General features: G+C 52.4%; 1 protein-coding gene across 1 annotated transcript in view; it reads right to left on the minus strand.

Annotated features, from left to right (window-relative positions):
- LOC146789944 (uncharacterized) overlaps window positions 1–14,272 on the minus strand; it is a 1,358,907-nt gene that overhangs the window by 1,173,745 nt on the left and 170,890 nt on the right. The window contains exon 2 of the mRNA XM_085628244.1: window positions 538–644. Coding sequence (XP_085484370.1) covers window positions 538–644 — 107 coding nt within the window. The remainder of the gene's footprint in view (window positions 1–537; window positions 645–14,272) is intronic.

A 14,272-nucleotide genomic window follows, 5' to 3' on the forward strand; every position in this document is an offset into this window, starting at 1 on the left:
CTATTTCACAGACTGAGACTAAGCATATGACACAGTCATGTATAAGACAGAGCGAGAGCGACAGAGAAAGACAGCACTTTTCTACAATGGCAGACCAAGACAGGGAATGATGCAATGTGTTTTCATCTGCCCAGACGTAAATGTAGCCAGCGACAGATGATGGACTGAGATAGCGGGAAGAGAGTAAAAAATGGGAGATTATATTTCTGACCGATTATGTGCACGGAAACACACAAAGAAGAACCATGACTCAAAGAGTTGGTATTACAGATGAGGATGGTACAACCACCAATAGAGAAGGTACTAAAGAATGCATTACATTGGAGGATGCTTCCTTGTGTATTATAGGGAAGGATACTACAGCAAGTTTTATAAAGGAGGAAGCTAGAACAACAGAGAAAGAGGCCAGACTCAGTACTAGAATAGAACAACGCAATTATGAGAGAGGAAGCTAAAACAGCACCAACTGGGAGAAGCTAAAGACAGCACTAATGGGGAATGAGATGAAAATACCACTAATGCTGACGAACTACTTACCATTCTGCAGCTTCCTGGACACTGAAGATGCCAGCACCGACTGCAGCCTGCACCTGTGCCTCATTAAAGCCCATCTCGTAGAGAGTCAGGAAGAAGTCTCCAACTGTCTACAAAGAGCAGATGAGAGAACACGTTAAAACAGGGCTTCTACATGTCCAAATATCCCCTGCAAAGTTCTCCAAGTGCCCTAACTGCATTTAATAGCGCAAGCCGACACCAGTCAGATAACTCCCATTTGTCAAATAAAACAGTTCCAAAGCTTTCCTCTCTCGCAAAGCCAAGATACCCATTATTTTCTCTGGCCACCTAAATCGTTATTTCATTCCAAATAACAAAGGCTATCAAATAAAAATGTTAATTAAGAGGCCACCACCCTTCAAACATAAGCCAATGCCATTGCTGATTTCCTGCACTTTGCGCATCAGCCTGGTTTCAGAACAGAAGTGAATGAACAACCACCACCACGACCTTCCCACAACTTCTCACATACTTTTTCATACACTCCTGTGGACTCACTGTTCAATTCAATCCACACACTCATAACTGCCTACAAAACCCTTCCTCCATCACACATGTGCTTGGCCCACACTAGGGCTCTTGGTCCAGTCACTCAAGCATTCTAGGTTCTGGTTAGGAATTGGGGTATAAGAATCAATAAAGACCTGTGCGACTACAGAATCATGACGCTGTAATGCAAAAACCTGTGGGCATATTTACAATGAAGTGGCGGAGCGCGGGTGAGCTCCAAAATAGCGAACGCCACGCTCTGCCACTTGTGAAACGCAGGGCTGCACCGTATTTACAATTTCTCCATGCGCTGGCACTAAGTTTAGCTGCCTAGCGCCAACGCAGGCACCTTTGTGTACCATAGTGCAAGGGTGCCTGCATTGTGGAGAAGGATTGTTTATGTGCAGGAAGGTGTACATAAACAATCCAGAATGGCAGTTTGAACCTTCTATGTGTACTGCATTGTGCAGCACACATAGAAGTTGAAAATCGTCATTTGTTTAATGACTGTTTATGTGCAGGAATGGACACCTTCATGCACACAAATAATCACTCATGTCGTTTTGCTGTTTCTATGTGTGCTGCACAATGCAGCACACATAGAAACAGCAAAAACGAGGAGAGATATAGCATTTCTCCTCGTTTCGCCATGTTACGTCCATGTTTTTCCTGGTCTTAATTTTGGTGCTGCCTCTATTTACGCCACCCTTGTAAATAGGGGGCAGCGTCAAAATCAATGGATTTTTAACTGAAACGCCCACCGCAACACCCATTGCCCGCCCCTCTCACGCTAAGTATAGCGTGAAATGGTACCTTATTTACAAGGCGGCGTTAAGCCACATTAAGTGACTTAACGCCGCCTTGTAAATAAGGAGAAGCACCTATCGCCACAGGAACATCAGAAAAAGTGATGTTCCTGGGGCAATAGATGCTTGTAAATATGCCCCTTGGTTTGGTACAAAGACTGACAAAATCTTCAACCCACACAAAGCTCCAGTGCGGGGAAGGGAAAAGGCCCCTGAAAGAACTGTCCTGACCGTGGCCGGGGCTGAGGAATGGGCCCCAACCCTTGCCCCAGGACCTGAGACCACATCTGTGTCATCCAAAGGACAAGTAGCTGTTGAGCGAATAACAGAGCATGGATACAGAGGAGGAAGGAGAACAATCTGGCTGGAAGGAGACTTTCTTCTCCCTAATCCCACCAGTTGGGCAGCAGATCACTAAGACCGACAGTAAACCTGGAACTGATGCCCTTGAGCCTCAACAGATCTATGTGCACCCTCACTCAGGGCTGTTGCCGCAAGGCTGGGCCAGCCCCTATTTGTGTTTGTCCTCCCCATACAACATACGCTTTTCTGGTGTTTTCTGTGGCATTCAAATATTTGTTTTGTTTGGACCCACTGCATGTTGCTCGTCGTAGCTCGACTAGGGGCTATGGCTGAGTGGGAGCTCGTCTAATAGGATAATGGAGGAGGCTGTTTCAGCCCTGCCAAGTACCACATCGTTTAACGTATTTCAGTGTGGTGGTCTACATCTTTGCACTGAAATGCATTGTCACGCATTATATTGCCTCTAAGCTGGCAAGCCAGAGCACCTATAATACACCAATACTGAAAGCTGCAGTGGCAGCACCTTGTCCAATGCTTCCGGTAGGCTTGGGGGCTGGTTCATGTGCTCACTAGCTACTAGTCTGCGCTACAATGTAACACCACGAGACTGGGCGGAGCGCTAGGTGGCGCACACGAGGATGGCTGCCTCGCGGTGAGGCTCCCGGTGCTTGACCCCTCGCATCCGGCAATCATCCGCTTCCCGCCGTCCTAGCGGCGATCTGAGGGTCCCTACCTGCAGCGGGACCGGGGATCTACACTCGGTCCCACTTTGGGCTGCCTGCCTGCTCCCGGGCTCGAGTTCTGCCGCCCGTTGCTGCGAGTCCGAGAGGGAGACCCGGCTGACTGGTGCTGCCTCCGGCGTTGGCTCCTGCGCGAGGCCGCGGCGCCAACGCGTGACTCGGGCCGCGAGGCTGACGGCGGCCAGCCGCCCATCGCGGGATCCAGGGACGGCCCCGGAATAGTCTGACGCTGCTGCTGGCCTGGCGTAGAGTCTCCACTGATCCGTGGGGCGCTGCTGGGCTCCTGCGTGGCCGGGAGGGCCTGGATCCGGCTGAGGCCTCTACTGGAGCTGACCGGAGGTGAGCGCTGCGGACCTGTGTGGCCGGCCCCGGTGGGCCTTGCCGGCCCTGACTCCTGGCTCCTTCCCCTGCATCAACTGACGGCTGGCGCTGGAGGCGATTGAGCTGAGGCCTCGCTGGGGACGCGGACGTGCTCTCGCCGCGGGTGCCGGCTTCCACCGCGGGAGGGCCCCCCTCCGGCTGCCGGTCATTGGACCTTCCCCCCCCCGCCACCGCTGGTTGGACCCTGCTGCTGTTGGGCTTGGGGCGCCCTGTTTCCCCTCCCCCGCCTGGGGGGGTCCTGTTGGGGCCCGGGGCCCCGGGCCGGGAGCGCTGCCGGGTGAGCCCGTGGGCCCGTTGTGGGTGCTGGACCCGGAGCGGGGACGGCGCGGACGGCGCCTGTGTGAGGGGGCCACGCCGGCCTGCGGAGTCCTTGGTGGACCCTGTGAGGGGACGACGACACCTCTTCTTCTTTGCGTTCCCTGTGTGGCCCGGTCACTTGGACGCTGGGTGAGGCTGGTTGGCGATTCGATCTGCAGCGCCTGGACACCGGTGCGCGCTCCACGAGGGTAGCCATGGGCAAGGACAGGGGCGCCAAATCAGCGGCCGCGCCCCACCAGACCAAAATCGACCGCTTCACGACCTCCGACCCCCCGGGCACAGGCGGGGAGGTGGCACCGACTCCTGGCACGGACCTTGCCGCCATATTGCAGGCCATCACCGCCTCCCGTACGTCCCTTGAGGGGATGGTCGGGGAGGTAAAAGTGGACGTCGCACTACTGCGGCAGGACCTGCGCAATGCCACGGCTCGCATCACCGAGACGGAGTCCCGGATCTCGTCGGCGGAGGACGACATTCGGCAGCTCCAAGACCAGGTTCGGGAGCTCACGACTCATTCTAAAGAGCTGCATCGGCGGGCGGAGGATGCCGAAAATCGGGCCCGCCGCAACAACCTTCGCCTGGTGGGATTTCCGGAGGGGGTGGAATCTGGCCGCTCCGATGACTTTCTGGAGAAATGGTTCAAATCTTGGATGCCGTCGGCCAGCTTGTCCGCCTGGTTTGTCATCGAGCGGGCGCATCGGTCGTTGGCCACCAAGCCTCCTGTGGGGGGCCCCCCGCGCCCCTTCATCTTGCGGATCCTCAACTTTAGGGACAGAGACGCTATTCTGAAGGAGGCGCGGGCGCAGGCTCCCTGGACCTTCAACAACCACAACATCATGGTATTCCCAGACTACACCCGGGAGGTCCAGGAGCAACGCCGTTCGTACGTGGAGGTGAAGCACAAGATGCGCTCAATTCCCGGCACGCCTCCGTGTTGTCTTCCAGAGTAAGACCCTGTTTTTTGACACCCCCCGGGCGGCCTGGACTTGGCTCACCGAAGAACGACCGCTGCGCCAGGCCGAGCGGGAGTCACCGGCTCGGCGGCCATTCGGATCGGGATGCGGCCGGGCCCCGGCGCCCGGGCCGCAGGAGGCGCACGCGGTCTCGGCGGCCCCGGGGGGGGCTGGCGGCTGGGCCTCGCTCCACAAGTGCATCGGGGAGAGGACTGCGGGACTCCTCCGCCTCCTCCGGGACATCCTATAGGGCGGCTGGGGGCCCCGGGCGCCAGTCGGCCCGTCTGTTGGACCCGTCCCTGACCCCCCTTCCCGTGTCAGTGGACCTTTCTGATCTCTCCCGCAGCCCAGCGATCTGACTCTTCTCTGTCCTCTGTTTCGGCAGGGGGCCGGACGGCCTGGTCCCGCTGTTGGGACCTCCACTACGGACCTGGACTCAGCGGCTTCCAGCTCATCTGTAGAGATCTAGGACCGGACACTCGCATCCGCACATCTGGAGGGGTCCACCACGCTCTTGACACCCGAGCACGTCGCTTGGGGCCTTGTAGTTGCTGTTACAGTTAGGGCGACAGATGCTTCAGTTCTCGAAGTATAGGGTGGGAAATTGGGGGGGGGGGGGGTTTGGGTTTGTTGGGGTTTTGTTTTGCTGGTTGCTCCTCTTGGGGCGGGTGTTCCTCTAGTTTGGGTCTGGTTCCTCTTGCTCGTGTCACACAGCAGTTCCCTGCGTGCGCTGATCCAGAGCTTCGCACTGACATTCATATGCGCTCCACTCGCTCCCGCTCCCCGCCTGGCCTCCCTGGCTCCCTTTCGACTGTCCTCTGCTCTCCCCGCGCTGCCTGGGCGACCCTCCTTCACTCCCTGCGCGTCGGCGCGGCCTCGGGTCCTCCTGCCGCCGCCCCGGGTGCTCGATTCCGCGGCGTATCCCGCTCGTGGCTTCCATGGCTGACCTAGCCCCCGGGGCACGGTTGCGCATCATGTCTTGGAACGTGAACGGCCTGTTGGATAGGCTCAAGCGCACCGCGGTCCTCAAATATGCTCTCCGCATAGGGGCCGACGTGCTTCTTCTTCAGGAGACCCACCTTATCGGGGAAAAATACCCCTTCCTGGCGCGCTATGGCTACGATCGGGTGTGGCATTCAGGGTTTGCTCGTGGCTCCCGCGGGGTGGCGATCCTGCTGCGCCGCTCCTTCCCCTTTGTCCTTACACGGGTGACCCACGACCCTCGGGGCACCGGGGTTGCTATCTGCGGCACGCTCGATGGTAGGCCGCTTAGCTTCCTCTCGCTCTATGCACCGCCCTCGGGACTGGCGCAGGCTTTGTCCCACGCGGCCTCTCTGCTGGGGATGTATGACGTTACAACGCACACTTTTACAACGCATGCACTTACAACGCATTTTTTACAACGCATAATCCATTACAACGCATGACATTACAACGCAGGACACTACAACGCATTTTAAAAAAATACCTTTACAACGCATTACCATTACAACGCATACTACCTTTACAACGCATACCATTACAACGCATAATATTAAATTACATTTAAGGTAAGTATTAGATAGTATAGGGGTAAAAATTAATAATCTAACTCCAGGGGGTGCAACAGTAGGTTAAGTGTTGGATAGTATAGGGGTAAAAATTACTATTCTAACTCCAGGGGGTGCAACAGTAGGGTAAGTGTTGGATAGTGTAGGGGTAAAAATTACTATTCTAACTCCAGGGGGTGCAACAGTAGATTAAGTGTTGGATAGTATAGGGGTAAAAATTACTATTCTAACTCCAGGGGGTGCAACAGTAGGGTAAGTGTTGGATAGTATAGGGGTAAAAATTACTATTCTAACTCCAGGGGGTGCATCAGTAGGGTAAGTGTTGGATAGTTTAGGGGTAAAAATTACTATTCTAACTCCAGGGGGTGCAACAGTAGGGTAAGTGTTGGATAGTATAGGGGTAAAAATTACTATTCTAACTCCAGGGGGTGCATCAGTAGGGTAAGTGTTGGATAGTATAGGGGTAAAAATTACTATTCTAACTCCAGGGGGTGCATCAGTAGGGTAAGTGTTGGATAGTATAGGGGTAAAAATTACTATTCTAACTCCAGGGGGTGCATCAGTAGGGTAAGTGTTGGATAGTATAGGGGTAAAAATTACTATTCTAACTCCAGGGGGTGCATCAGTAGGGTATGTGTTGGATAGTATAGGGGTAAAAATTACTATTCTAACTCCAGGGGGTGCATCAGTAGGGTAAGTGTTGGATAGTATAGGGGTAAAAATTACTATTCTAACTCCAGGGGGTGCAACAGTAGGGTAAGTGTTGGATAGTGTAGTGTAATATTATGCGTTGTAATGGTATGCGTTGTAATGGTAGTATGCGTTGTAATGGAATGCGTTGTAAAGGTAGTTTTTAAAAATGCGTTGTAATGGTATGCGTTGTAATGTCATGCGTTGTAATGGATTATGCGTTGTAAAAAATGCGTTGTAAAGGTAGTGCGTTGTAAAAGTTGCGTTGTAAAGGTTGTTCCCCCTCTGCTGGCAATGCTCCCGGGGGGCACTGTAGTGCTTGGGGGGGATTTTAATGCCGTCATGGCCCCTCAGCTGGACTCATCGGGACCGATTTCGGACTCTCGCGCAGCTCGCGCGCGGCAGCTGGCGGGCTGGGCCGAGACTCAGGGCCTCTGCGACGCCTGGAGGCTCGGGCATCCTCAGATGCGTCAGTACACTCACACGTCGGCCGCTCCCCATTCCCACGCCCGCCTCGACATGATCTTTGTCCCCCCCACCGACTGCGGGGGCGTCCAGGATGTCCGCATTCTGCCCAGGGGGATTTCGGATCACTCGCCGGTCCTTCTGGGCCTGGGTCCTCCGCCGCATACGGCTCGTCCGGTGTGGCGGTTTAGCGCCTGGTTCCTCCAGGACAAGGCGCTGCGCAAGGCGGTGGGTACCGAACTCGTTCAATACTACTCCGCCAATTAGGGCTCGAGGCCCAGGTGCTCAGACTGGAACAGTCTCTCGCTGCAAACTATGACCCGGCGGCGGCCCGGCGGCTGCGGCTCCTTCGCCAGGAAATTAGCCAGCGGTCCCTTGATGCGGCCAAACTCCTTTGGCAGTCCTCGGTGGCAAGGGTGTATGGCTGGGGTGACCAGAACGGCGCGCTGTTACATCGCCTGGCGGCCTACCCCAGGGCGTCGTGTATCATCCCGGCGGTCACGGATTCCGCGGGGGTGCTCCGGTCCTCCTCTGTGGAGATGGCAGCGGCTTTTGCCCAATTTTATTCTCAGCTCTACCGGGCCCGTGCACCGACTCTTTCCTTGGCCGCTTTACTCACGTCTGGGGGCGCACACCTCGCTCGGCTTCGGCCGGCCGAGTGGGAAAGCCTGGAGGTCCCCATCTCCCTTGAGGAGATTGGAGATGCCATTGGGCGTACGTCCGCGGGGAAGACGCCGGGACCTGACGGGTTCCCCCAGGAATTCTACGCCGCATACAGAGACACCCTTGTCCCGCGGTTGTGCGCTCACTATGCGGAGGCGATTGAGAAGGGTTCCTTTCCCCCGGAGGCGGATATGGCCACGATCGTGGTCTTGCCTAAATCCACGCCACCGTCCACCGACAGGGCGGCCTACCGTCCCATTTCACTTATTAACACGGACGTGAAGCTCTATGCGGCGATCCTGGCTCAAAGGCTTAGGCCCTTGCTGTCGACCTTGGTCCACCCGGACCAATGTGGCTTCATGCCCGCTCGGGGCACCCGCCACTGTCTCCGCCGTCTCCATGTGGCCCTGGCCCACTGCCATCAGCTGTCCCCGTACCTCGCTCTCCTCCTCGCTGAATTCGAAAAGGCATTTGACTCAGTGGGATGGGCCTACCTGTTTGAGGTCCTGACCTGCATGGGTTTTGGCCCCCGGTTCGTGGGGATGGTGAGAGTCCTCTATGCCCATCCCCGGGCCAGGGTCTTGGTCAATGGAGTGCTATCGAGGCCATTTCGGATCGGCCGGGGGACGCGGCAGTGTTGCCCACTGTCGCCCCTTCTCTTTGCCCTTGTGATGGAACCCCTAGCCGCCCTGATTAGATCTGATCCCGTCCTTCGGGGCTGGGAGTGGCCTGGCCTGGAGGCCGACAAAATCGCACTCTACGCGGACGACGTCCTGCTGTATCTGAGTGACCCGGCGCACTCCGGACCCCGTGCCCTCTCCATCCTGAGCCGTTTCGGCCGGGCGTCTGGTCTATCCCTCAACTCGCGGAAATCGGTGCTGGTCCCGCTGCACCCATCCAGGGAGTGTTTTGACTGGCAGGAGACCATCCCTCTCCGCCGGCTATCGTTCCAGTACCTGGGTATCTGGGTCTCCCTCCTCCCGGAGCTGAGCTGGGCACTCAATGTCACCCCCCTGGTGAAGAAAGCCAAGGCGGACTTGGTGCGTTGGCACCAGTTGCCTCTCAATCCGCTAGGGAGAGTGGCCCTCTATAAAATGATGATTCTTCCCCGGTTTCTCTATGTGCTGCAAAACATCCCCCTCTCCTTTCCGCGCCCTTGGTTCCGCGAGTTGGACGCGATGGTGACGAGATTTCTCTGGGGCAGCGGGAGGCACCGGCTGGCATTATCGACGTGCCGCATACCCACCTTTGATGGGGGCCTGGGCATGTCTGACCTCTACCTTTATTATCTTGCCACTCGCCTGCTGGTCGTACATGACTGGTTTGGGGGGGGTTGGTCTGACCCAGCCTATAGGGTGGAGCTCGGTGAGTTGGGCTTCTCCGGTATCCAGGATCGCCTGTATGGCGCGTCCGTCCCCGCCTCTTGCCCGGATATCACCAGGGCCGTATTCTTGTCCTGGCGTGCGGCGCTCCGTCATACCCGCTGGGCGGGGAGGCTGACCCGGGTCACGCCCCTGTGGCACGGGACATGGCTGCGTGAGGTCGCGGCGCTGGAAGGGTTTCGATCGTGGGACTCAATTGGCATTTCCCAGCTGGGGGACGTCTGGCGGGGCGGGCGAATGTGTTCCTTTTCAGAGCTGCAGACGCGCTTCTCCCTCCACTCCTCCCAATTCTTTAGATACCTCCAGCTGCGCCATGCTATACGCACCCACACCCCGCTGGACATCCGGCTGCCGGACCACAGCCCCCCGGAGGCTCACGTTATGCTGGGCAACTTGGGGAGGGGGGGGCGTTTCTAGGATTTACCGCTCCCTCGTCAACTGCACCTCTACGTTCCTTGAGGGCCTTAAGGAGCGCTGGGAGGGCTGGGTGGGTCCCCTGGACGAGGCCGACTGGCGGGACGCCCTTATGGCCCCCCGCTTGGTGACGGCCTCAGCTCGGCTACGGCTTGTCCAAATTTATTACTTGCACACTGCTTATCTCACGCCGGCCCGCCTACACGGCGCGGGCCTCTCCGGGGATGCGGCTTGCCCCCGCTGTGGCTCCGAGCCGGCTGATTTTCTTCATATGGTGTGGTCCTGCCCGGAGCTGGAGGGGTTCTGGAGGGGCATTGAGTCCGAGCTTACGGAGGTCCTGGGGTGGGAGGTGCCGCATGAACCTAGACATTCCCTATTGGGCATCACGGATGGATTGGATGGCACGCGCTCAGAACACCTGTTCCTCATGACGGCCTTGATGGTGGCTAAACGGGACATTGCAGTGGCATGGAAGCAGCCACAGCCGCCAACCGTAGCTAAATGGGGCGCCGGGGTGGACTGGTGTGCGGCGCAGGAGCGGACTCTCTATCAGGCACGCGGCTGTCCCAAGAAATACCGGAAGGTGTGGGGGAAATGGCTAGGCAATATCCCTTAGCGGAGTGGGTTGGGGGGGGGGGGAAGGTTTTGGGAGAGGGTGGAAATGTGATGCGTGGTGGGGACTTGGAGGGCCAGACGTTTCTTTTTGTTGTACTGCTAAAAACAATAAAAACTTGTTTATCAAAAAACACCACGAGACTGGCATAACTCGGACATCTGGGAAGGAGTCACTGTCAGTGCCCAATAGCTATGGACTGACAGTGTGTGAGTCTCTCACAGAGTTGTCAGACTCAGTTACATAGGGTGGCTCGAGCAGGTGGCATTTCAAGTTTGGTAAATGGCTAGGCTGCTCAGTGTGTGAGTGGTGTGGTGTGGTGTGGGTGTGTGAGTGAGTGAGATTGGCAGTACTGTTGAGCACGCTGCTTGCACCATAGTCGCGGCAGCTGTATAATGGATCCTGGGGGCGGTCCAGACCCTCTGAGGTTCATCTGACCCCCAGCACTGGCTGACTCAAATGCAGAGCTAAGTAAAACTACAAGCCACGGAGACATCAAGCGACCTGCCCTAAACCACAGAGTGAAGCTGAAGCCAGCCCGAAAGACATAGCCCAGACAGAAGCCACATGCTCTCCACCCTAAAAGGTAGCTTCACCTCAAGCATGCACTACCGCCTTTCTTACCACACAGGGAGATTCTCAGTAACAGAATACCAGCAGGCCCGGCTCCAGGATTCTTTATTTGGGTGGGCCAAGGATGCATTCGGGTGGGCCACTGCAGGCCCAATTTGTCGCTTCTGGAGGTAGCGTACAAGCCCTAGATTACATCATACCTCCTTGCAAGCAGTCACTATGATACAACAGATTATTCTGTGTGTATACAGAACACGTAGAGTTATTTGAAAGTAATAGCAATGTCTGGACCTAAGTGCGAACCTTCAAATTCCAGAAGGCCAGGCTTCAACACAAGTACTTCAAAATAAAGATTTCTTTTTTGTGCTGTTAACTACTCCTATAGTGAGATTATATGTATGCTACAGTGAAACAAAGAAAAATACTTTTTTTTCTATATGAATTTTTAATTTAGCAACACGTAATCTGAATGTATATTCTTATTGTTTTATTATTTGTACCTTTATCAAAATTTAAGAAATATGATATCCGTTTAAAAACACTTTACATTACAAATCATTGTATACATTTTTATACAAGTAATTCCAGGCCCGGTTATCCACTTTTCTACCATCCCTCTCCTGTGCACCTTATCTCACAGCTGACCTTAGGGCCCCAGCCCCATATCAGCCACCATCCAGATCCGCTTTCATTATTCCCAGTAAAAAACATTAATAAAATTACCTTCAAACTTAAAACATTGAATATAGCAGTAAATATAATTAGCTTGCACTTTAAAATATGTTCCACAGTTGCTCTAATGACTTGACTGCTAATTAAATAAACAAAAACAGAAAGGCCATGACAGGGCTAAGTTCTGCGCTAGTGGGAAAAGTCTTTTTTGGCACCCAACCAATGATCTTGTTCTCCGCAGATACCATTACTACCACCCTCCAACAGTGCCCTTCATCTCTCCGTAACCCCTCTCTCATATGCATTTCAATTGTTTTACAGCGCTACTCATATCAGTGTAGGGTGTCACAGTACTTTACATCACGCACACATTATACTGAGACAATGCATCATACAAGTATGTACATCAGTCTATAGAGAATGTCACATAAGCCAATGAGGATTACAAGGTGTAGGAATCACATGCCATACATACTGGTGGGCTGTATATTTTAAGAGGGTTTTGTCTGGTAAAGTACAAAATCAGGATTTAAAGCATACCCCAGTGGTTGGCGGTTGGCTTTACTAATAAAATGTATATCTGCCTAAACAATCTCTTTTTTAGCAACATTAGAATAATGAAAGACTGGGGAAGTTCTAACTATATCACAACACAAAAAAGTGAAGTTCTAACTATACCATTCATGTTTGAATGCAGCTCTTGGAGGACAGTTCATAGGTCACTGTCCTATGTTAGGATTGTAACTTCTGAACTGCAAGTAACACAAGAATCTCTGTAACAAAGGCAGTAACCCACTGAGCTATCCACATAAAATACAGTTTATCTGCATTTCAAAACTACCAACAGACAAAGGATTGCTCTCCAGCAGGATCGTTAACCTGGCTTGTGCACAATTGTGAAGTCATAGTCCATTAACCTTATGCCCCAGCGTTCAATCCTGGGTGGCATTTTGGCTGACGGGCTGCCATAGATTGTTACCAGCGCCTGGTGGTCAGTTATGATGGTGAATGACTTTCCGTAGATAAACATGTGGTAGTGTTCACGTGGTCAAACAGTAACGCCCTCCTACAGGGAAAGGCCGAGCTCACACAAGCACTCTGTATTAGCGATCAATGCGCGTAAACACTGAGTCAAGTAATCCAAGATTCCATTGAATGTAAACTTCAGTTAGAGGATTTAATGAATCAATTATCGGTATATCTTCTTCATATGATACTTCTCATATTTTAAATAACTTCACAATCATGTTGTAATTAAGATGTCGGGTAGCATAGACTCCCCGATGCATTTCGGGTCAAACCCTTCGTCAGGGGTAATTTCCTAAAAGAAACAAATACACAAGCTATACCCCAGGAGCTCATGGATGCATCACCAAATTATACAATTAAATACCAAACCTAAATAAACATAATAAATGCGTCATTATTTAAACACCGTAGCAAAACCTTACTATGCTACTTATGGAATAATAAGAAAGTCCATAGTGAATGAAGGTCGAAAGAGATCAATGCCATTGCAAAGCGTCACGTATCTACAAAGACTAAACCAATGAATAGCAGCGTGCGCATGGACGTGAACGTGGAATAAAACACTCAAGATTATCACCGAACAGTGAGAGAGAACTGGAAAAAGCGTTAGAGTTATGAAAAAGTTCAACACCCGAAAACGTGTAAGCAAAATTGTTCAGAGCGACTTCAGTGTTCCAAGTACCGTACCAAACTACTCGTGTGCAAAAGATACATGTAAGGCCCCACATGCAGTCTAAAACAGTTTTTAATCATAATTTATGAAAGTCGTACCTACTACATTGACGGTCCTCGCGTGTACAACATGCGTTTAGTAAGCGTTCAATCACCCGAAAGAGAAATATTCGCGGGACCAGAACCAGGCCCGCGAGATGTCAAATGCGAACAAGAAAATAGAAGAAATACTATCTTACTAGCGTGAGAGAGCTGTGTATAGTTCAAAACGGTGAAACAGTAAAAACCGTGCAGAAAAGACACGTCTAAAAGATGTAAATAACATGCAGAAAGGAAGGAAGTTGTGAAGAGCGGGCAAAAAGAATTATTAGCTAACGAATAAAACACATGCAAATAAACGTGCTTATAAAACAGTGCATGCCAGGAAAACACTGGTGGATGATACAATAAATAAAGTCAAGCAAATTATAAAATAAAAGCTAAATTCCAAACGTTCATTTAACCCCTTTGGGTGTACTGCATCAAGTTTGTTAATCCAAAATAATTCACATTGCAAAAGAAAATTTCTGTTATCCCTTCCTTCTTTCACAATTATTTGTTCTAACACCATAAATCTCAGTTGGCTGATATTATGATTAGCCTCAAGAAAGTGTGCTGCCACTGTGGACTTAGTATTCTTGGTGCGTATGTTACTTTTGTTTTCCCGTGAGACGAACCTCGATTTTACGTTCAGTTTTACCGACATACGGTAAGCCACAAAGGCACTTCAAAAGGTATACTAAGTTACTAGAATCACAAGTGGCATTGACGTGTAATTTGATGGGTGTTCCTTTTGAAGGATGCAAAACGCTAGTGCCCTTACAGCTGCCACAGTTGTGACAAGGGACAGTACCTTTGTAGTTCTGTTCTTCTGAAGGAGTACTCTTGTTGAGTAATTGTTGTAAGTTGTTTGTTCTTTGATAAGCAAAAATCGGAGGGAAATGAAAGATACCTTTGAAGTCAGG

This window comes from Triturus cristatus, chromosome 10 (assembly GCF_964204655.1).
Source record: "Triturus cristatus chromosome 10, aTriCri1.1, whole genome shotgun sequence".
Lineage (NCBI taxonomy): Eukaryota > Metazoa > Chordata > Amphibia > Caudata > Salamandridae > Triturus > Triturus cristatus.